This window comes from Xyrauchen texanus, chromosome 14, assembly GCF_025860055.1.
Source record: "Xyrauchen texanus isolate HMW12.3.18 chromosome 14, RBS_HiC_50CHRs, whole genome shotgun sequence".
Taxonomy (NCBI): Eukaryota; Metazoa; Chordata; class Actinopteri; order Cypriniformes; family Catostomidae; genus Xyrauchen; species Xyrauchen texanus.
In genome coordinates this window covers 44854528-44878681 of record NC_068289.1, presented here as the reverse complement: position 1 = coordinate 44878681, position 24154 = coordinate 44854528, and the positions used below count along the sequence as shown (strand labels likewise).

Genomic DNA, 24154 nt, shown 5'->3' with positions numbered 1-24154 from the left:
AATTCAACTGAACCAGACTGAGAGACCATTTAAAGGCTCAGGAACCCTTTGCAGGTGTTTAGCTGATTAGAGTGTGACACTTTGAGCCTACAATACTGAACCTTTTCACAATATTCTAATTTTCTGAGATTCTGAATTTGGGGTTTTCATAAGCTGTAAGCCATAATCATCAAAATTATATCAAATAAAGGCTTGAAATATCTTACTTTGCTTGTAATGAGTCTATATAATATATTAGTTTCACCTTTTAAGTTGAATTACTGAAATTAATGAACTTTTGCACGATATTCTAATTTTTCGAGTTTCACCTGTATATATATATATATATATATATATATATATATATATATATATATATATATATATACATTTTTGATGGAAATAAGATAATTTTCCTGTAATCCGATTATCTGATCAGTTCGGATGAATTTGAACTCGACATTGTTGACACCATTTAATAAAACTGCAGTCATTGAAAAATTAATTCTTATTTATTTAAGGAATTAAAATAATATTCAACATTGCTTAAGACTCAGAGAGAATATTTTTTCATCAGGACTTCAAAAACAACACATAGCTGAGGATATGATTAACAATTAACATGATGGAAATTTGCATTGTACAGTTGAATGTAAGCATTTATGTAGTTTTACAGGTAGCAATAATCGTATAAATGATAAACTTGTGTAAGTCAATAGCGTGTAAGAGCAAGTCTACAAAATGTAATACACTTATAAAATGTTATATTCATGAAACCAAAGTATATATTCTCCTGTTCAACTAGAGTAATGGCTTATGAGTCTTTGCGCTTCTCTGACCCCGGTGAGGTAAGCTCCATGAGTAGTGGTGTAGAAGTTCACATGTGTAGCTTCACCAGCAAACAACACCTGTAGATGCTTCAGAAAGAGACAACACAGAGAGTATCCTTTTACCATTGCTTGACCTTGGAAATTTTACTTAGCTAATTATCTAATACAATGTTATTTAACTTCAATAAGAATATTAGGATATGCGACTGTAATAATCAAGGGATATAAAAGACTAAAGGACCTTGCATCTTTTTTTAGTACAAGATACTGTACTAAGATTCTCTCTAAAATAAAATGAATTCATTGATTTAAAAGAAGTTGAGATGTTACCTTCCTCCCTCTGCTTTTAGCTTTAGGGGGAAGAGGTGACGCCAATGCTTTGTGTGCTTTCACTCCATCAACACCATGAGGAATAAATGTATAGGAGCCAGCGACATGGGAATCATGACCCCATCTGCTGATCAGCGTCTTTGAGACTTCTGAAACCGACCAGCCTGTGAAAGACCTGAGCAACCTTTAAAGACATAAACAGAGCTTTTCAGCAACAAAAGATGCAAAAAACAACACATGCAATATAGCCTGTTTTGCAAATTAGATTGATATTTTCTGTTTCATGTAACGTCAATGTATGACCACGCTGCCATGTTTTCAAACCATTGAGATTCCCTACTTTCATTGGTTAGTTTAGAAATGCCCATCCTGTTTGCAAACGCCTACTGAGTTCTACACTGAGATTCCCTAGTTTCATTGGATAGTTTAGAAACGGCCATCCCGGTTTGAAAAATGCCCATAGATTTGAAAACACCCATTACTGTTCTCCAGAGACCTATACACCGAACAGTTCATCATTACCTGCATCGGTCAACAATCAGACTGTTTGGCCTATTACCAGAAGTGTAATCTAGAAGTGTACCAGAAGTCCAAAATCTAACAAAGGAATTGGAAATGGATAATAAAAAATGTCTGTTTTATTTTTTATTTATTTTTGTTAAATGTAATTTATTGAGAATTTTTTATTTTATTTTAAAGGGATAGTTCACCTCAAAAAGGACAATTATCTCACTATTTACTCAATTTCATTAATCATCTTTCTTCTGCTGAACACAAACGAAGATTTTTAGAAGAATATCTCAGCTCTGTAGGTCCATTCAAAGAAAGTGAATGGTGGCCAGACCTTTCAAACTCCAAATATCACATAAAGGCAGCATAAAAGTAATACATAAGTTTCCAGTGGTTTAATATGTGTTTTTTTTTAAGCCATGCAATCACTTTGGGTAAGAAAAAGATCAATATTTCAATTATTTTTTCCAATAAATATCCACTATCAACTTCACTTCAAAGTTGAGATTTATAGTAAAAAAAAAATACATAAATATTGATCTGTTTCCCACCCACAACTATCATTGCTTCTGAAGATTTAACCACTGGAGTCATATGGATTACTTTTATGCTGCCTTTATGTCCATTTTGGAGATTGAAAGGTCTGGTCACCATTCACTTGCATTGTATAGACCTACAGAGATTAAATATTCTTCTAAAAATCTTTGTTTGTGTTCAACAGAAGAAAGTCATACACATCTTGGATGGCATGAGAGTGAGTAATGAGAGAATATTCATTTTTGGGTGACCTATCTCTTTAATAAATGTTGGATCTTATTTGCTGTCATCAGCCACCCTGCTTTCTTGAAAACTTAGAATGGTCTATATTACAAATACTTCTGAATGAAATTAATGTAATTGTCTGGCATTTTGCAATAGAATGATATTAATTTTATACCTCACACAGATTGCTCCAACTTCACTGTCCTGAAGCGTCTCCATATATAATGCTTCTCTACCAGTGATCCAGCCACAAAGAGCTGTGGGGTGACGTGCCACAATATCAAATCCTGTGATCTTCTTGAACCACAACTTTTTCCAGGCTTCTCCTTCTTGCAGAGACTGATAAATGTCTTTATCTTCAGGGCCCTCATCCCACACCAGCTGAACCCCAGTACAGTCTTCTGGCCAAAACCTTTCCTCGAAATACAGGAAGATTTTGTCCACTATCCCAAAGCCGAGATTCTGAATTGCAGCAAGTTTGGTTTTTGGTAGAGATGGCTCAAACATGGTTGTTGCTTTGTCTTTGAGGACCCCCAAAGATACAGTGACAATCACATGGTCTGCTTCAAAGCTCTGTCCGTTTTCACAGATGATCCGAACAGGATAATTCTGGCCTTCGTGCTTCCCTTTTTTAATCAAATCCCACTGGATGCTCTTCACCGGTGCACTACACTTGACCGATCCTGCAGGAAGATCTTTTAGGAGAACATCTAAGATTGCTTGATAGCCACCCGGTCCCAAACAGTTAAAGAAACCTCCCTCTAAGGCAGTGTAATAACTAATCTGCGAAGCAGACACCTCATATAGAGAAGAGCAAGCTTCATCTGTACATTCAGTTCTTTTGCACCATTCAAAAACTATTTGGCAATCCTTTGTCGCTGCTAAAGCCGACTCACCAAAGGCATCGTCCAGATAACCTCCTAGAGTTAGCTCTCTGTGCCTGCATTCAAGAGCATCATCAAAAGCTTTGGCGGTGAGCTTGCTGAACTGCGAACAGACTGGATCTACAATCACTGTGGAAACCTGCTTTCCATCTTCTTTAAAAAAGTAATCTCGAGGGGTTACCGAACTAGGCAGGCACATGAACTTGCTTGCGGATGGCCCCTCCGAGAGCAGGTTCTGTTCTTTTGCAAGTTGGAAAAGGGGGTTTCCTTTCTGTCCATGAATCCAGTTAGCACCAACTTCAATTATATTCTTAGTGAACGGTTTAGTGGTGTGCACTCGCCCTCCAATTCTTTCCTTTGCCTCAACAACCAGGACATTATGAAATCCTGCCTTGACCAACGTTGCTGCAGCAGCCAAACCTGCAAAGCCTGAACCTATCACTATGACCTTGGTACTTTTGAGTACTTCAGAAGTGCTCATCCCTGCAGCTTTGTTCGGCTGTTTGGAGAGAAAAGCCGAAATTTAATATAGAAATTTGAAAAAGTCTAAAGTCCTAAGAGCAAACAGCAACCAGCAATAAGGAGGAACTGAACAAAGAGTACAGGTGATAAGAGTACTGTTGCAACCTCTACACTAAATGAGTATGTTTTACGTGTCAGCCAGGTCAATACTTATACACCTATAACTTGACGTTAGTGAACTTTATTCTATATGTCATTGTTAACAGAGATCAGGCGGTCACGGACTATCCAATGGTGGATGAATGTTCAAATACTGTTATATGCAGATAGCTAGTACCTCCCCTCATGTAAAATGATCTGCAACGCACTCGAAGTACCTTTCACAAGAATGTATGCAGGGGCTATCAGTTAGTCGCTCCCACAGACCTAACACTTAGAGCAGTGTTTCCCAACCACTGTGCCGTGGCACACAAGTGTGCCGTGAAAGGTTACTAGGTGTGCGTGGAAAATTATAAAATTCCACAAAATAAATAAATGCATGAAAATAATAATAATTTCAGGGATCAAAACTCCTCACCTTTCGGAGAAATTCGCCATTTTGAAACCATAATCGGTCACTTTTGTGATAGTGAAGAGCAATGATTGATGTGCAAAAGTGAGTGACATTTATACATGTTAAGGGTCTTTCACATGACATTCGAATCAGCGCTGCAGAATACATTGAAGTCTATGAAGTGACGTCACAGCAAACAGTTTTTCACACGTTTTTGCTTCACCAATAATGTCTTCGAGAGAACAAAGCAACAAGAAATATTTTAAAACTGTCCAAATTTGTGGAGACACTGAATGTCTCAAAATTGCTTTTAATTAAATATTACCTTATCGTTTACGAATATCAGAGACCCCAGTTATTGATCTAATTTAAATTCACTAAGAAAACACTTAGACCTAAATGAGTCCTTTTATTACGTTCTGCTATCAAAGCAACTGCACGCGTTTTCTCTCTTCCAAATACATGTTTTCAATGTTTATTGTGCACACCTTCCACTTTTTATGTGGCAAACTCGTAAAATCGCCCCTCTGTGACGCTTTCTGCAACTCTTGTTATGTGGAGGGCAATGTGGCAATTGACGTTGGGTTCAGCCTCCAGAACCAAATTAAAACTGCCACGAGAAGTCATCTGTCCGAGGCAAAGACACAAAATCTATGACAATTGCCTCAGCATTAGTCTCTGTATGCGTTTGATTACGCACAGGCGAGCACCCAGTTTAAGACAATGCGAAACAGGAGGAAGTTTTGAGTTGTTGATTGAGTTCTGTTCAGTAAATGTTTTACATGTTTTGCTCATATTTTAAACGTATGTGTTTTTTGTAATATTGCGTAGTTCATATGTCGTGTTTTAGTGGCCTCTGCTGTTACTGCGGGTGGGGGGTGGGGGGTGGGGGGGTTGTATTAATCTGCTTCGTGTGGTGTCTCTGTTGTTCATCTGTTCTCTTCATAAATAAATAAGTGCATAATCTGCTATATGCTCATCCTGATTAAACATTTCAATGTGAACGAAAATAAAAGCTATTAAATGTCTTATAATCATTAAAATATGAACATTTAAATGGCAGAGGGTTGAGGTGGAGCTGGAGACTAAGAAAACCAGAGCAGATCAGGTGGATGGCCAGGAGACCAAGGGGACCAGAAGAGATCAGGCGGGCGGCCAGGAAACCAAGGAGACCAGAGCAGATCAGGCGGATGCCCAGAAGACCAGAGCAGATCAGGCGGACAGCCAGGAGACCATGGAGACCACCTCTAGGTAGGAACTGGGTCAGGAGTCCTGGTAGGTGGCCACAGGGCCTAGACAGGGTCAAGAGGTCTGGGAGGTGGCTGCAGGGCCAAGACAGGGTCAGGAGGCTTGGGAGGCAGTCACAGGGCTGAGACAAGGTCAGGAGGCCTGGGAAGCGGCCACAGGGCCGAGACAGGGTCAGGACACCTGGGAGGCGGCCAAAGGACAGGGACTGGGTTAAGCGGCTGAGACGCTTGAGGAGGGGTGGGAAGAGCCACTGTAAGAGGATTCTCTTGTAAGGCGGACGGAACCGCTGGAGGAAGAGTCTCTGGGGGAGTGTGCGGGGCCGCTGGTGTAGGAGTTTCTGGAGGAGTAGGCTGAGCCGCTGAAGGAGGAGTCTCTGGAGGAGTGGGCAGCAATGCTGGAGGAAGAGTCTCTGGAGGAGCGGGCGGAGCCACTGCAGGAGGAAACTCAGGGGTGCAGGCGGAGCCGTGGATGAGGCTCGACGAATTCAGGCGGAGCCATGGAAGGCGAAGCTGTGGGAGGCTCGAAGGGCGAAGCCGTGGAAGGTGGAGCCGTGAGAGGCTCGAGGGACGGAGCCGTGGGAGACTCGACGAGAGCTGGCAATGACTGGGAACAGACCTCAGAGATCATGAGCACTGGCAGCATCTCTGGAATGACCTCAGGGAAAACCGATCATTAAAAGAAACTACAAAGGACTACAAAACTAACAGGAAACAGGAACAGGGAACTAAACAAGGATTTCAAAATAAATGTCTAAGCATAGAAACAGAGATTCCTTGACAGAAATAAAAGTCTAAGCAAAGAAACAAGGAATATGTGACAGGTATCTGCAGTTGATTCTGTTTCACATATGACAATAAAAGACTAAGTACAAGCCTTGAATACATTATTTAATCAATTACAATAATGCCAATTGTGCATGTGCACAATTTTATTTTTTACTCTGTGCTTGTGTATTGTGGGATTTTAATTTATCCAAGTGACTTGAGTGTTTGGATTATGTTTACCAAAATTAGTTCAGATCCATTTAATAATTTGTTTCTGGTGATGCCACCTGGTGATATCTTGTGTGAAATTAGTTAGTCACTGAATCAACGATCGAAAGAAAAAAATAATCCTTTAAATTTGTATGTCTACAGACCTACAAAGAGACTTAAGTAGAGGTTTTATGCATTATAAGAACAATGCAAATCTATAATTTCCCTACAGTTTGTGAGCTGCTGAGCATGACTTTTTACCAAAAGACAACAATAATAGTCTAATATTATTGTGAGTTTCAATAACATCCATATGTTTTCATGTATAAAAAAAGTGTCTACATATCTACTGACTTCAGTAAAGTGTTCTACGAACAAAGCCAATCTATTTTCTTACAGTTTGTCGACAGCACACATAGTTAAAAAAACAGGAGCTGATATTAAAAATAGTTTTACATATTCAACACTATATAAACTAAATATAAAATATAAATATAAACTCCATTTACAACGTGTGCTTAAAAGAAGGATTGTCCTTTGTTTGTTTATTTTTTCCTGCAGTGCATTTTAATGTAATGAAATTGGCAAGGTGCCAATCAAAAATGATATACTGATAAATAACTCTCCTTTGTGTGTTCCTCAACTCTACATTATTCATTTAGATCAACATCAATACCGTTAAAAAACATTGATATATTAGCACTGTTGTAAGCAACTTGTAAGGTTTCAGGTCATGAACCCAACCCCACATCAAGAGCTGTCTTTCGTAGTTAGTAGGGCATAGGGATGATCACTTTCGTTTGGAATTCGCCCTATATTATATTACATTGATCCAGAAAGCTTTTAGAACTTGAAAATATGAACTAGTATTTATATTAATTTTTTTTCAGCGGAGCACCACCTGAGTCTTCTCCCATCTACCAGTGATGCTTGATTCAACTTCCCGCGTCTACTACCTGCGCAGATATCAACAGCGCAACTGGGTTGTAGGTTGCCAGGTTGAGGTCACAAATGGGTTGAAATGTGTGTGATGTATCGATTGTGGGAGTAGGATGCGTTTCATACAAGATTTGGCAAATGGACAACCATGGAATAATATATTGATGTGATTATTCATATAATGAGGTTTGGGCCATACAAATTACGGAACTTTCCTGGGAGAATTAACAAAACGGGAGGGGGGCGGGAGATGGGTGTGAAGTACGGGAGACTCCCGGGAAAAACGGGAGTGTTGACATGTATGAACTTTGTACCATTTTACACGGTCAGAGAGATGGACCGATACTTGCTTTTCAAAATTCAAAATTGATAGTTTTGAATTGAGTTTGTTGTTTAGGCCTATATGTTAAATTAATTATGTTTTAGAGATTACATAACCTGACTTGTCAGCCATATGAATATCATTGCATTTGAATGGATAACTTTACAACTAAAGCCTATTAAGACACTCATCACTTTGCCAAAAGGCATTAAACAACCTATTCCTTCTGTGGTAAGATACAGATTAATGTGCCAAATGTGCAAAATTCTCATTTAATTTCTTTGTATTTTTATTCTTTTGTCATTGTGTTTTATAAAATACTTGTTCTTAATGCTCCTTTGATTGTCGACTCAGTCCAGTGTCAGGAGAGCGAGGATCATTTGGAAACAGAAAAAGATATATTTTCGGCATGTTTTAATCTTTTATTTTATTTTTCTGGCAGTTATCGTTCATAGGACACTATCCCGTGGTCACTTGTGCGTTTAGAGGTAAAAGTGAACACACAACTTGACGAAGTGCAATGAATAACGACCACAGACCAGCGAAAACTATCTTTACAGACAAAGGGTGAGAAAAACAGACCTTTAAACAACTAGACAATAGACATTAAACAATTAGACAACTAAATTAGGACAGGAAAACACTTATATGGCCTATTTACGACATAAATGTCGCCATCTACAGCGTCCTGAAGGGATTACAACCGGCTCAAGTTTACGTTAGCCTCATTTTGTTTTTGTGTGTTTCTCAAGAATACATGGCTTATTTTTCAGATATTTAGCTGGATTTGTTTTAGTAATTGATCTACGAGGTATTTTAGGTGTACATGTCTAAATGGGCATGTTTTGAAAAATGCCCTGATTGGTTTTTACGTCCTTGACTAAACACTTTTTCTGTGTTATTCTGTATGAACCATCACACAATGTATGTTAGCTTGCCTTAGTGACATTTGTGTATACTTTCAATCTTTTAATTACCATTCCTTATGCTATAAAACGAGAACTGACTTTGCAACAAGAATGTTTTCTGTTTTGTTACATACAAGAGAAAAAAAACAGCCTTGATAAGGGCCACAAAAGAGTTGTACAATGCAGCATTGCATTTGTGCTTAAGTTAATGTATAATTTTTGCATTATCAAATAGGTGGCAAAAGAATTTCGTTACACTGAGTATTTTTCCCTTCTGTTTATTGACTTTCCGTTAGACAGGTGACGTGCCTCTTGCATACAGTGAAAGATTGACAATGTGGAAGTTAGAAAAGAGAATGCATAGTCTCCAAGATTTGTTTATAATTAATACTATTTATACATTAATTTAACTCACATAAAACCTTTATCTTAGTAAACATATTCAATTGTACTGTAATGCTTAAGCCACTGAAGAAAAGCAGCTTTTGGTAAGTGCTTGAATCTGTCCACTTGACAACCAAAACAAATACCTGTGTAAAAAAATACAGATCTGCAAACTTAATTTCCCCATATATTCCATATCCTCTGTTCAGTTGAAATTATACATTAAGGCAATTAATTCAGCTCCATAACATTTCATATTTAATAAACAGTTTCTCTTTTATACTACCAATTTGCTTCCTTTTCCAAAATATATATATTTAAATAAAGTAATTATATGTTAACATGTAAATCTAAATCTAAAAAGGAAAGGATCCTGACTGTAGTGTTTTTGCATAGCACCACTACTGGCATTTAGAGAGTTAAGATTTTTGCCCTTTTGTGCCCTTCCTAAAACAGGCCCTTTGCTTTCTTCAGGTTCAGTTGCTTCCAGGTTGGCATGGCATAGAAATCCAACCTAGAAATTCCCATAACCAGTGCAAAGTCGTCATTTGAGAGATAATCCTGCACAGACAATAGAGGTAAGGCGTTAGGTTTATAAATAGTTGACTTTTGTAAAAACACATCCAAGTCACATTTGAACCCAAAATCAAAAGGAAAAAATATATATATACACATTAAGCCTTTGTGGACCATTACTGTGTTTCTTTTTTTAACATAGTGAGATTAATGCCATTACCATTATTCCATGTACAATTTAGATTTTTTTTTGCATTGCATGGATGAGAATTTAGAGAGAAATGTGCTTAATTTTCATACAACTAATGTCACAACGCATAAAATCCAAATGGTCCTAAAACAGCTTTATTTTATGGTAGGTTGATGCTATTTACACCCTAATGCAAATAGTGTAAAATATTATTTCAACCCAACCCTGGTACAAATAATGGCAAATATTATTTGAAACCCAGCCCTGGTACAAATAGTGGCTGATACTATTCGCACACCTAATTATAGGGGCATCACTGCGGCATGTTTATTTAGAGTCCCACAGACACCCTACCCCTAACCTTCCCTTTCAAAAATTAACATTGGTTCTACAGTAACCATAGTATCACCATGGCATTTTGTAGTAAAATCATATTAACAGCAAAATTAAACATGGTTACTATATAAACACCATATTACTGTAGTAACACCATTGTTAATTGCATCAACAATTGCATGCAACATGGTTACTATAATATTACTAAAGTACAACTACTTTTATATTTATTTTTATGTATTATTATAAGTAGTATCAAAGAAAATATAAGAGAAAATAAGAGAAGAGACAGAAAACAGAACGGGAAAAAGAGTGTGACAAACGTGCAATCAGGGTTATTATCGTTAACGAAAACAAAAATGAATAAAAAGCATTTTCATGAACTAAAATAAAATAAGATATGAATATCAGATAATAAGAAAAAAAACTAAACGAAAATGAAAAATCTTGCCTTGACAACTAACTAAAATATAAAACACACAAAAACTATATTTAGTTTCCGTATTTGTACTTTGTTTAATTTTTTGCCCCAAATTATGTGAATATCAAGATGCAATAGGAACTAGTCTGCAGTTTTGAACGGTCAGATCTAGCACCACAACAATAGGTGTTAAGTGCCACGCCTACTATGTGTCTTCAAAATGTGCGAGGTGTGTTTAACGGGGTATAATGTTTTGATGGCGTTTGGCAGAAAGTAAACGAGTGCTGTGTGTGGGAGTACTTTGAATGCAACACAGTGACTCTTAAAAGCAAATGCATCATTGTGTCACACAATATTATCTGTACACCAAATAAATTGAAAAATAATAATAATAATAACACATTTATTTCTGTATTTTTAACCGTATCAACAGGATCATAAAAAGTATTTGCAAATCGAACATAAAAACAAAAGGTACAAGACTGTGTACTTTCGTCTTTCATGAGAGCAAAAACTACAATCCCATGAAGCATTTTGAAAAATATCATGAAAATGATGGGAATATATAAAACTATTGATTTTAGTTGTTAATTATAAGTATAGAAACAATATATTTTAAGTTTATTGCGAAATGTTCCGATATGTACAAATATACAAGTAGTTTATAGACAGAGGTGGGTAGAGTAGCCAAAAACTGTACTCAAGTAAAAGTACAATTACTTTAAAAAAATTATTACTCAAGTAGGATTAAAAGTACTAACATAAATAATTACTATATTAATTCCCCTATATTCCATTACATAATACACATTTAACATGTATTACAGAATTATTATTATTATTAATGTAAATTCTGTCATCATTCACTATCATGGTGTTTCAAACCCGAATGACTTTCTTCCATGCAACACAATAAGGAGATATTAGACAGAATATTTGCCTGAGTCACTATTTACTTTCAATAAATGTTTTTTTTCTCCATATTTTGAAAGTGAACAGTAACAGAGACCGCAGTCCCTAATATTCTGTCTAACATATTTTGTATTCCACATAATACAAAGGGTCACCCGGGTTTGGAACAACATAAGGGTAGGGAAATGATGACAAAATATTAAATTATGGCTGAGCTATCACTTTAAATGTATACTTATCATTTACTTATCCCCATGCATCCCAGATGTGTATGACTTCCTTTCTTCAGAACACAAATTAAGATTTTTAGAAGAATATTTTAGCTCTGTAGGCCAAAATGTGAAGATGATCTGTTTCTCTGTTTCTCATCCACACATTCTCATATCACATCGCTTCTGAAGATACTGATTTAACCATTGGAGTCTTACGGATTACGTTTATGCTGACTTATGTGATTTTGTTTAGCTTTAAAATGTTGCCTCCATGCACTTGCAATGTATGGACCTACAGAGCTGAGAAATTGTTCAAAAAATCTTCATTTGAGTTCAGGAGATGAAAGAAAGTCATACATCTGGGATGGCATGAGGGCTAACTATCCCTTTAAGGGCTCTTGTCAGACCTGGATGAATTTGTCAAGAAGAAGAGAGGTTTGGAAACATTTCTAGTAATTATTATGGTGAAAATGTGAAAATGTCTCACAAGGACATTATATATATATATAATGCTGAAATATAAATCAAAGCAAGATCATGCTTTATTAATGCATACTTTCACTATTACATAGCTTTTAAAGTCCTGTGTGGATTCTAATTTCAGAGTAGTTACAGTTTTCAGTGTCGAAAAATTTAGATAATTAGATATGTACAGCAGTACCGCCTGACTCTGTACATTTGATGTACATTACACTCGACAACGGTTATGTTATGTTTACCTTGTCTTGTTTCACTGTTGCCCTTTTTGTTTACCATTTTTGTCACTTTTGCACTCCATAGGTTCACTTTTGTCCCTTGTTTAGCTCCACTGTCTCACTAGTCTGTTGTTAAAAGAACTACACTTCCCAGTATCCACCTGTCATCATCACTGCCATTTTGTTCATTGTTCTCACCTGTGTCCCATTTAGTCATCACTCCCTGTGTATTTAAGCCCTGCTTCTTGTTCTCTCCTTGTCTGTCGTTGAGTGTTGTTAGCCTGGTGTGTTTTCCCTGCCCGAGTTCTCTGTATTTTAGTTTCCTGTTTCCCCATTGTGGGTTTTTCTTTTGTGTTTATTTGTTTATTTGATCTTTCAATAAAGTCAACTGCGTTTGGATCCGCACCTCCTCGTCTGCCTCGCTGCTCATTCATAACAGGTTAATTGCCCACAATCCGCCACGGAGAAGATGTACAAGCTGGGAGTTAACTGCTTCCTTCACTCCTGCAATGTTTTATTTCAAGCTGGATGTATTAAACTTTTTTGACAAATCATTACTTACATACTAAAATAACATAATAACATATAAAGAGGCAAAACATACAGATACGTTTTTAAAATGTACTCTTTATTTGATAAAATTGTGTTTACTCTTTATATTAACATACAGTATATATTAAAAATGACAAACAGAATGAAGATTTATTGTATTAATAACATTTTCATTCACTCACTACTGAGATATAGTGCACTAACTACCATTCACTATATAGGAAATAGTGAATGAGTTAACGAGTGAACAAATTTGGACACAGCCACTCTCTTTGCCAAACGATCGCCTCACACCTGCACATCTCTCATGCTGTCTGTTCGCGCTCCAGTTGTCAATCACGCAATCGGCAGAGCAAAAGGCATTTACACTTAACTTGGATGTTTACATGGATTCATACAGTTAATCCACCCAAAGTAGCTGCAATAGTTTCCAAGTAAATGTGTAAATACTGCTCATGACATAGTGCACTGATATATTGCTGCACTGATTTAAAAATGTACACTTAAAAACTGATGTCATAAGAGCTCAGCTAGAGAATCACCCTGAAAATTATCATCTCATTACACAGAAAAGCCTGGATGTAAATGTAAAGACAGGAATGCCGGCCATTGTAAAAAAGTAATAGTAAAAAAAAATAATTAGAAATGTACTTGAGTGAGAGTAAAAATTACCCACTTTTAAACCTACTCTAAAAGTAAATCTTTTTTCAAAAACGTAATCAAGTAAATGTAATGGAGTAAATTTAGCACGTGACCACCCAACTTTGTTTAAGGGAGTGGGTGGTCGCTCTGATTCCGTTTTGTGGGTTTCCTTGGCTGCAGTTCTCTGATTGGTGGATCTTTTACTGCTGTATCATGGGTAATGTAGTTGTTTACCTTAAATTATGTAATCAAACACGATTTTTAAACAATGAAGTTGATATAATGCAGACGGATGGCTTCAATGGAAGCATATACCATTGATGAACAACCTCGTAGCTCATGGTAGGTCTGTCTTTAAAGGTTTATACCTTTTAATTGAAAATCAATTAGTCTATTGGATGAATTAATGTTTTGCACTCTATAGCTGGGCTTTTTGGCAGGTGTTATGTACACCTGGTTGCGAATAGGTACTCTGTTATAATATGGAAAAATTCAGATTTTGTTAGATTTACCTAATAATAATTACATTAGTATTCTTTAAAAAAAGTAAGCTTTATTTGTTTGGAAAAAAACATGTTTTGTGCTGAATAATATGAATAAGCTTACTAAAAGTAAAATGATATTGAATTTGGAATGTGATTTTGGAATTCATTCCATTTCAGTAGTTAGTACCGGTAGGTTAGAATTTGCTATGATCTCTGAGAAAGACAGACAGGTTTACCTCTTTTCTTGTGGGATCGACTCCATCAGGTAGGTCCTCCTGCTGGCTGTTCACCAGCTTGTCAGGAGGAAAGGTTTGCGTGACAGGTCGGGGCATCGTGCCTCCAGAGCCCTTTGAGTTAGTTTGGTTTGTAATAGGCTGGGTCAAATCCTGTGCACAAGTTTTTATATCATGTTGCATCAAAAAATGCATCAGCAGAACTTGCCTTGTTAAGTAAACTGATAACCTACCACAGTTATTTTGATAAGATCAGTTGCATCTCCAAGCTCCGATTTGAGCTGTTCATAGGATTTCCCACCCTAAAAGAGAATGAAAATATTCCTGACTTTTACCATGTGCTCATGCTTTGAGGTAAGTTTTTAGGCTAAAAGGCTCAGAAGGGAAACTCATTTAAGATCTACTTACACTCCATTTTTGAGGGTCCCAGGCATGGAACCAGCCTGTAAAGGTAGGTGGCTCAAACCCTTGCTTCACCACCAAGATAGGTGTATCCAGGTCACGTCCTGCAGGATGGCTCTTCAGATATTCCTGTGCTGTAAGCACTGCGTCCTTCTTCTCCTTATCATTGGCACCTTTACCGATCCACAGGAGCACCTGAACGAACATACATGTGCTATGGTCTTTATTGTGATCTATAAAGGAGAAGAATAATAGCAAAGAATGACAACTTCCTAAACATTCACCTGATCCCAGATGTCCAACAACATGACGTCATCTTCATCCAGGTCATCTTGGTTGAAATGTGTAATCTCTGTTGCTATAAAGCGACCAGTCTGATTGGAGCACTCAAACAATCGTGGAGTGATATTGCTGTTCTCATCTTGAAGTCTGTTCATGAGAATGGAAAACGTTTGGTTACGTATGTAACCTCCGTTCCCCGAGGGAGGGAACGACACGTTGTGTCGGAGAAGCGAAACTAGGGGTCTCTCTTGAGCGCCGATATTCACCTCTGATCTTATTGAAAAGGGCCAATGGGAGTTGGCAGTCGGTATTTGCATATCCAGCCCCCGGACATACGGGTATTTAAGCGGCGCAAATACGGGAGTTCATTCAGGATTTTTCTGAGGAGCCGGAAATGGTCCGGCCACAACAGTGGCTCGGTTCAGTGACATGGCGGAGGAAAGACACAACGTGTCGTTCCCTCCCTCGGGGAACGGAGGTTACATACGTAACCAAACGTTCCCCTTCTGTCGCTCTCTCCACGTTGTGTCGGAGAAGCGACACTAGGGGACCCATTCCAATCTTGCCATGCACTGAACCTTGTACGTGGACCGCCGATACAGAGGCGGGCAGGGATTTCATCCAGTGCCACGCATCGTCTGTACCTGGCTGCACGTACCCTTCCCCAATGCCCCATAAGAACATCGGAGTCCTTCTAGTTACCCTGGGAGGGGAACAAGGCGATGTTTGCCAACATGGGAACGGGACAGCCTGGCTGGGCCTCTTTTCTCTCTATGTTTATCGCATAGAGCAATCACGGCCGGGGCCCTTACACGCATATAGGGAAGGGGGTCTTACCCAGACCCTGCGGAGACCACACCTGCCCTTTTTCTTGGGGAGGAAAAGTGGTAGACACGTCACACGGCCGTCTTAGGGCTCGTGTGGAAAGTATGGTGCGGTGGTAGATCCAGCCTTGAAAGGGGGGAGTTGCTACAGCACGGCGACCGAGGCAGCTGTAACTGCCTAAGGGAGACACGGGGGTCCGCTCGTAAGGGGACAGAACCGTGGAATTACACACAGGGGGAGTCCGAACAGGAGGCCTTCTTATTTTACCTGTGGAGCCCCTATACCAGTACGGGGTGGCCATCAGGGTACCCGCAGTGGCTTGGGTCGGCGAGTTCCTCCGCTGAATCGCGGACCCGGAGGGCTGGGGAGGAATCGACCAGGGGCCCGACTCGGAGTGGGGCGCCCTGGGAAGAAGTCGCACTACTTTACCTTGACGTCAGGAAAAGGACGCTGGGCGCAAGCGATCCACCCGGCTGGTCGGTCTACGTGTTACCGAGTTCTATGGGCTCGGACCTGAGAAAACACGAGACGCAACCGACTCAACGCGGAGGTTGTAAAACCTTGCGAAGTTGTTGGGTGTTGCCCAACTCGCGGCTCTACAGATGTCTGCTAGGGAGGTGCCCTTGGCCGGTGCCCACGAGGACGCAACACCCCTTGTTGAGTGAGCTCGGACCCGTAAGGGTAGGGGCACGGCCTGGGTGTGATAAGCCAGTGTGATGGCATCGACAACCCAGTGGGTGAGCCTCTGTTTGGAGATGGCATTCCCTTTCTGCCGTCCCCCAAAGCAGACAAAGAGCTGCTCAGAGCGTCTGGTGCTCTGTGTGCGGTCCAGGTAAATGCGCAGGGCGCGCACTGGACACAGCAACGAAAGGGCTGGGTCTGCCTCCTCCCGGGGCAGCGCTTGCAGGTTCACTACCTGATCTCGGAATGGTGTGGTAGGAACCTTGGGCACATAGCCCGGTCGCGGTCTTAGGATCACAGACGTATCTGCCGGACCGAACTCCAGGCAAGTGTCGCTGACAGAGAACGAGCGCCACTTTAGGGCGTAAAGGTGCCTGGTAGAGGGGGCTCTGGCTTGGTTGATGGTATTCACAACGGTCACCGGTAAGCCGGCTAGCTCTTCCGTGTCCCGTCCAGGGACCAGACGTGGAGGTTCCAGAGGTCTGGGCGTGGGTGCCAGAGCGTGCCCCGTCCCTGAGAGAGGAGGTCCTTTCTCAGGGGAATTCGCCAGGGAGGAGCTGTCGCGAGGAGCCTGAGTTCTGAGAACCAAGTCCGAGTGGGCCAGTAGGGGGCCACCAACGTGACTTGCTCCTCGTCCTCCCTGACCTTGCACAGCACCGGTGCAAGAAGGCTCACTGGGGGAAATGCGTACTTGCGCAGCCCCGAGGGCCAGCTGTGTGCCAGCGCGTCTGTCCCGAGGGGAGCCTCTGTTAGGGCATACCAGAGCGGGCAGTGGGAGGTTTCCTGGGCGGCGAACAGGTCTACCTGGGCCTTGCCAAACCGTTCACAAATCAGCTGGACCGACTGGGGGTGAAGCCTCCACTCCCCGCCGGGCAGGCGTTGTCGTGATAGCGCGTCCGCTACGACGTTGAGCTTGCCGGGGATGTGAGTGGCACGCAGCGACATGAGTCCATAGGAGGAGACGGCGGGTGAGTTGTGTACGCCACCACCGTGGTGCTGTCCGATCTCACGAGGACATGTTTGTCCCGAACTAACGGGAGGAACTTCCTGAGAGCAAGAAGGACGGTCAGCAACTCCAGGCAATTGATGTGCCAACGCAGTGGGGCCCCTTTCCAACGGCCCGCTGCTGCGTGCCCGCTGCACACGGCACCCCACCCAGACCGGGAGGCGTCGGTTGTGACCAGGACGCGTCAGGACACCTGCTGCAGGGGCACTCCTGCCCGTAAAAAGCAGAGGTCTGTCCAGGGTCGGAGTGTTTTGAGGCAGGCGGGGGTGATCCTTACCCGATGCATGCCGCGGTGCCATGCTTGTCTCGGGACTCGAGTCTGGAGCCAGTGCTGGAGTGGTCTCATATGCATCAACCCCAGCGGCGCGACCGCCGAGGAGGACGCCATATGCCCCAGGAGCCTCTGGAAAAGTTATAGAGGGACCACTGTGCCTGGCTTGAAGGAAGCGAGGCAGTCCAGCACCGACTGAGCACGCTCGCTTGTGAGACGTGCTGTCATTGAGACTGAGTCTAACTCCAACCCGAGAAAAGTGATGCTCTGAACCGGAGTGAGCTTGCTCTTTTCCCAGTTGACCTGAAGCCCCAAGCGGCTGAGGTGCTGGAGCACCTGGTCTCTGTGTGTGCATAGTAACTCTCGAGAGTGTGCTAGGATGAGCCAGTCGTCGAGGTAGTTGAGAATGCGGATGCCGGCTACTCGTAGCGGGGCAAGGGCCGCCTCTGCGACTTTCGTGAAGACGCGAGGGGACAGAGACAGGCTGAAGGGGAGGACTTTGTACTGAAACGCCTGGCCGTCGAACGCGAACCGTAGGAAGGGTCGGTGTCGTGGCAAAACAGAGACGTGGAAGTACGCGTCCTTCAGGTCCACCGCTGCGAACCAATCTAGATGCTGAACGCCAGCCAGAATATTTCTCTGCGTAAGCATTTTGAACGGGAGTTTTAACAAGGCCCGATTGAAAACTCGCAAGTCCAGGATTGGTCATAAGCCGCCGCCTTTCTTGGGTACAATGAAGTAAGGGCTGTAGAAACCCTTCCTCATTTCGGTTGGAGGGACGGGCTCTACCGCGCCCTTGGCTAAGAGGGTCGCAATTTCTGTGCGCAGGGAACTGGCGTGCTCGCCGTGTACTGTGGAAAGCGGACGCTCCTGAAGGGGCGGAGCCGGGCAAACTGAATTGCGTAACCGAGTCGAATGGTCCGGTGCAGCCAGCGTGATGCGTTGGGAAGCGAAAGCCACGCTTCCCAGCTCTGCGCTAGGGGCACCAAAGGGACGAGTATTTTGAACGTACCGGCGGGCCTCGCAGCGGGGCGGAACAGGTAATGCAGCGTCGGGCGGCTTCGTTGCGGCCTGAGGCTGAGGTGCTGAGAATAGACTCAAAGCACTTACCTTGCTCCGCGCGCCCGGCAGGGGGCGGGTTCTTGACTGAGGAGGAGGTCTGATGTTGGCGTCCTCTGGACTCGTCTGAACCGGCCAGCCGGGGGACAGTCGTGGGCAGGCGGAAGGCGGGATCGCCGCGTCCGGTGTACTGGGACTGTTGTGATCTGAAAGCACATTGCCGTGAGAACGGCATTTGCGGGCCAGGTGACCCAGAGGCAAAGGAAATAGCTCTTTTATTGAGAATGTGGGTACCACAGCCCCCGTCAGGGGGTGTGGCAAATGAAAAAACAAAGGATTCTCCTCCCGGCCCTCCACCAGGGGACGGTGCGGTCTTACCGGAGCTAACGTCTTCGGCTCTGGGTCGGCTGTCTCAGGAACGCTTGGGAGCCTTCCGGGTCCTGGAGGGGGTTCGTGAGACAGGGGGCGCGCGCCGCCTGCGGAGTGCTCGACGCTGGGGCTGAGAGCTGGGCCCGGGTTGAGGCGGAGCAGGAGCTGGTTTCCTCGCAGGGGGACGCCCTCGGTGGGCAGACGGGGCAGGGCCCGTAGCGGCAGGTCTGCGGCGGGGCATGATGTGCGAAATGGCCTCCGTCTGCTTCTTCACCGCGGAGAACTGTTGGGTGAAGTCCTCGACGGTGTCACCGAAAAGGCCAATCTGAGAGACAGGTGCGTCCAGGAAGCGGTTTTTGTCAGCCTCACGCATCTCGACCAGGTTGAGCCAAAGATGGCATTCCTGGACCACTAGGGTGGCCATCGTCTGTCCGAGTGCCTGCGCTGTGGCCTTCGTCGCTCTCAGGGCGAGGTCGGTCGCTGAGTGCAGTTCCTGCAGCACATCAGGATCAGGTCCACCCCGTGCATGTTTCTGAGAGCTTTGGCCTGGTGGACTTGCAGGAGGGCCATTGCATGCAGGGCGGAGGCAGCGCGTCCAGCCGTAGTGTAGGCCTTCGCGTTAGCGAGGATGTTGTCCTACAGGGCTTGGATGGGAGTACGGGCGACCCCGCCAGGAGGTAGGGCTACCGGGGCATAGATGGTGCGCAACTGCCCTATCAACCTGGGGAATCGCGTCGTACCCGTGGCGCTCTCCGCCGTCGAGGGTGGAGAGAGTGGAGCGGGTGGCACCTAGACGAGCGGAGAGCGGGGCTCTCCACGTGAGCGTCAGCTCATCATGCACCTCCGGGAAGAAAGGGACCGGGGGATCGCGAGGCCGCGAACGGCGCTGCCCCCAGGAACCAATCATCCAACCGAGAAGGCTGTGGGGAGGATGGAGGGTTCCAGTCCAACCCCACGCTCAAGGCGGCCGGGCAAGCATGTCAGACATCTGAGCGTCGGCCTCAGCCTGGGCCTGCTGGCCCGAGCGGCAGTCCAGGGGAGTCCTCAGCATCAGACACCGCACTCTCCGATGCAGCGGCGAGCTCATCTGCTTCGGACTCGGGAGGATAGACAGCCGGGCCGTGAGGCGAGCCGCTATCGCCACGCAGCGTGGGCGGAGTCCAGCGAGCGTGTCGGGAACGGGAGGTTCACGGGGGCTACCGGCGAAACTGCACCTGCTGCCGCCCCAAATCGCCCCCAGCGCCAACCGCACCGTCCTTAATCCCGTGGGAAGAAGGAGCAATCGCGGGTGCAGCTGGGGTGGCTTGCTTTCTGTTGAAAGCGAGCCGCGACCGCAACGTGGTCATGGTCATGTTCTCGCAGTGAGAACATGAACCATCCACAAACGCCGCCTCGGTGTGATCGCGGCCCAAACACCCGTATGTCCGGGGGCGGGATATGCAAATACCGACTGCCAACTCCCATTGGCCCTTTTCAATAAGATCAGAGGTGAATATCGGCGCTCAAGAAAGACCCCTAGTGTCGCTTCTCCGACACAACGTGGAGAGAGCGACAGAAGGGGAACACAACTTATATAGTTATATTTGTAAATTACTTTTTTAAAAAGAGTTTTAGAATATAAACAAGTGACAATTTTGTGACAGGTGTGAATAATTTTAAGGCACACCCTTTCATTTCAATAGTATCTGCAAACTGTGACTGACTGATGTAAAACTCTGAAAGTGATTCGGCGATGTCAAGGCTATTAGCCTATATAATTGGCTTAAAATTTACAAGTTGAGCATTACGCTTTCTCCAAGGTTTCAATGCTGGTATAGCATTGTTAGCAGGGCTGGATTGGTAATCTGGCATACCGGGCATTTTCCCTTGACTTGTCTAGTCTGTGTCTTGTGTGAGAATGCATGGCTAGCTTTTTGGCATTGTCATACGTTATCTTGTCTTGTCAGTTATTGGCGTGAGTGCGTTGCTCTTATGTCATCTTGGCAGCATGCACTCATGTCAATTGTTTGTGTTTGTTTCTCACGACCTCGGGCACGATTTTTGTTGCGCTCACAATCCGTCTTCATGGTGTGCTGGGGTTCAGCCGCTTCTGTCATAGATGCCTGATTATTTGTGGCCGAACTCTCGCACAGCTGTCTCTTCTTGTTTTGTCGCCTGTTGGGTGCTTCGCAGTGTATGCTCAGGCTTTGTCTAGTGTGAGAGTGCATGGCATAGCCCTGGACTGTGTTTCTCCCCATTGTGGAGGTTTTGTTTTCTTTATCTGTATCTTTACTTTAGCTTGTTTAACAAATACCCTTTTCCCTCTGCTTTTGAGTCCTGCCCTTTTTCCTTTGGTTATGTGGATGTGATCTTAACAAGCACTTGATGCATGCGCAGACCGCTAGATGGCGCTAAAGGATTTATGGATTATTTTTATTATGTCTTTATCTCTTTTTTAGAGCTTTTTGAGTTCTGGTCACTATTCATTTGCATTCTATAGTCTACATGTGCTGGGAGATTCTTCGAAAAAATGTATTTGTGTTCAGCAGAAGAACATTTATTTTTTTTTAAATATTTCTTTCTGTAAACTTTTGCAGACGCACACTTTTGACAGGTGCAGAGTGTCTCTTGCATTTGTTGCACTGTGTCTAGCTTTCTGTAAATAATGATTTTGCTTAAACGGCCCTTCAGAAGGCAACTGAACTAGGTAGGCAGTAGATAGCTAGGCAGATCTCTAGGTTTTGGAACAGAGACATATTGTTGAATGTTGGACATTTTGCAGTAAGAGTGTTTGTGTGAATTGTACTGTACCTTTTGCTGCTGGCATACTGGGACTTTCCACCTAGGCTTACCCAGAAGTCAGCAGGTTCCTGACCTTCTGCAATAACATGCTTCTCTCTCTTAGAGATGATGTCAGCCAGCGTTTTAGCCATCTCTCTCTCATCTCCACTGCAACCCTGCATTGCAGTATTTAATTGATAATTAAACCCTAGTTAAGTATGTAGGACAGACCGTAAAGAGGGACGCAGCCTTATAACACAAATAACAAGATTACCATAACACCAGAAATAATAATATTGGTGCTCCCCAACTCATATGCAGAAACTGTGATATGCCAGGATAGATGCTAAATCTATAAACTCTGGTTACTGCATTATTTTATCTCAAGGAATGTGTAGCCTATGGATACCAACCTTGCCATACCACAGGTAGCAGCACTTCTCTGTGCTGAGCACAAACACATCATTGGAGTTTAGAGAGGATGAGCGAGGAGGCACCTCAGTGGCACGTGTGTTAAACTCGTTCGTTCCGTGGAAATGAAACAGTCTTACTGGTGGCTGAGTGTGGGCGGAGCCTTCTCTGGAAGTCCCTTCCTGTTAACCAATCACAACCAGTCACAACATCAAAGGAGGGTGGCATGCACTGTGAATCCTTAAAGATGAAGTGTGTAATAGGTATGGGTGATACCACTTATTTCCTTTTCAATCCAATACAAGGTGCAACTACAAATACCTCAATTAAAAAAAATATATATTCTTGGGGTACATGTATTTTATTTGAAATGTTTATTTTAAAATCCATATTTGTTTACATTTATATACCTAAAATGGAAAATTATTAGACTTCAGTTTTGTTTAACCTTTTGAAAATTAACCATGGTTTTACTACAGTAACCACTGATCTTAATATTGTATGTATATTATAGACCAGTGAAAGTAACATGTTTTGAGAGCACAATAGATCCATAGTGTAGCTACACTCTTCAGGATGTCAATTGAATGGCTTAGAATTATTGCTCAACTATAAGAGAGAGTTGCAGAGACAACTGACTCAGAGATAGTGAAGTGAGTTCACCTATCACTTGCAGGGTTGGGGAGTAACGAAATACATGTAACGGGATTACGTATTTAAAATACAAAATATAAGTAACTATTTCACTACAGTTACAATTAAAATCATTAGTAATTAGAATACAGTTACATTCAAATAGTATTTTGATAACTGAAGAGATTACTTTGCATTTTGTTGTCATTTGATTCATTTAATATTTAGTCCTTTCAGATGGAAAACATTTATACATATCAATTATGTGATTCAAAGTGCATTTGAACAGTTGTGAAACACTTTCTTATGATGGTTACATTCGTACGAGCAGACAGAAAAGTCTTGTAGTGCAATAAATGGAAATTAATGGGCTAACAGACCTACCTCATAAACAACCATTTTACCCTTGAAGATGGCCATCATGTGCATGGGCTCCTTTCCCATAGGAACGCGAACCTGCACCGGTTCTCCATTGTACTTCTGGTCCAGGATCACAGCCTGATATGCACTGGCTGCCAACTCTGCTGTGCTGGCATGACGACCCTTAAAACATCACCAACAGAAAGTTTCTTAATCCTCAAATCAAGTGATAAAGGTACTTAAAGGGACAGTGGAATTATGTTTTCTTTAATAGAATGACAGTCTCAGACACCTGTTAGTAAGATGTCTCTGGTGATCCGATCACATGTGATCAGGTGAGACACATCACTGTTGAAACCTGGTCGTTAAATGTATCTCCTCTGATCACTTGTGATCGGATTTGAAGGGGAGGGTCTCTGATTTTATGACGGCATACATCAATCACATTTTTGACCAAATTCTTATGTGGTTTGTGTGAAACGCTTTAGACCACATTTAGACCTGTATTTACCACTGACCACATGTGATCGGTTCACCCGAAATGCATCTTAATACCAGGTGTAAACGGGTTCAATGAGGGCAAATAAGAACAACATGACAATAAATGATTAAAGGATTTAAGAGAGGTACAATGAGGGACTAAAGATGAGAGAAAGATACACCTACTTGCCACATGTACAGAATGTAGTGTAGCTTGTTGCTGACTTCATATTTGTAGAGAATGAGGTAACAGTCCCCACCATAGAAGTGCCCAAGCCACTTCCTATCCACCGGGACAATTTCACTGTCCTCTATCCTCCATACCTGAGGGATCAA

At 42.8% G+C, this 24154-nt stretch overlaps 2 protein-coding genes across 3 annotated transcripts in view; both read right to left on the bottom strand.

Annotated features, from left to right (window-relative positions):
- Window positions 1-625: 625 nt before the first annotated feature.
- Window positions 626-6200, bottom strand: LOC127654627 (peroxisomal N(1)-acetyl-spermine/spermidine oxidase-like). The gene is made up of 5 exons (XM_052141853.1): window positions 6174-6200; window positions 5759-6067; window positions 2587-3794; window positions 1140-1323; window positions 626-896 (listed from the first exon to the last, which is right to left on the bottom strand). The coding sequence occupies exons 1-5, from the start codon at window positions 6198-6200 to the stop codon at window positions 777-779; spliced, it is 1848 nt and encodes a 615-aa protein (XP_051997813.1). The 3' UTR covers window positions 626-776.
- Window positions 6201-8973: 2773 nt separating this feature from the next.
- LOC127655109 (villin-1-like) overlaps window positions 8974-24154 on the bottom strand; it is a 32479-nt gene continuing 17298 nt past the window's right edge. For both annotated transcript variants that reach the window (XM_052142737.1, XM_052142736.1), the window contains exons 12-20: window positions 24005-24142; window positions 23363-23521; window positions 22348-22527; window positions 21965-22110; window positions 14966-15110; window positions 14688-14876; window positions 14513-14581; window positions 14283-14432; window positions 8974-9646 (exon numbers count right to left, since the gene is read on the bottom strand). In XM_052142737.1, coding sequence (XP_051998697.1) covers window positions 9533-9646; window positions 14283-14432; window positions 14513-14581; window positions 14688-14876; window positions 14966-15110; window positions 21965-22110; window positions 22348-22527; window positions 23363-23521; window positions 24005-24142 — 1290 coding nt within the window. In that variant the 3' untranslated portion in view covers window positions 8974-9532. The remainder of the gene's footprint in view (window positions 9647-14282; window positions 14433-14512; window positions 14582-14687; window positions 14877-14965; window positions 15111-21964; window positions 22111-22347; window positions 22528-23362; window positions 23522-24004; window positions 24143-24154) is intronic.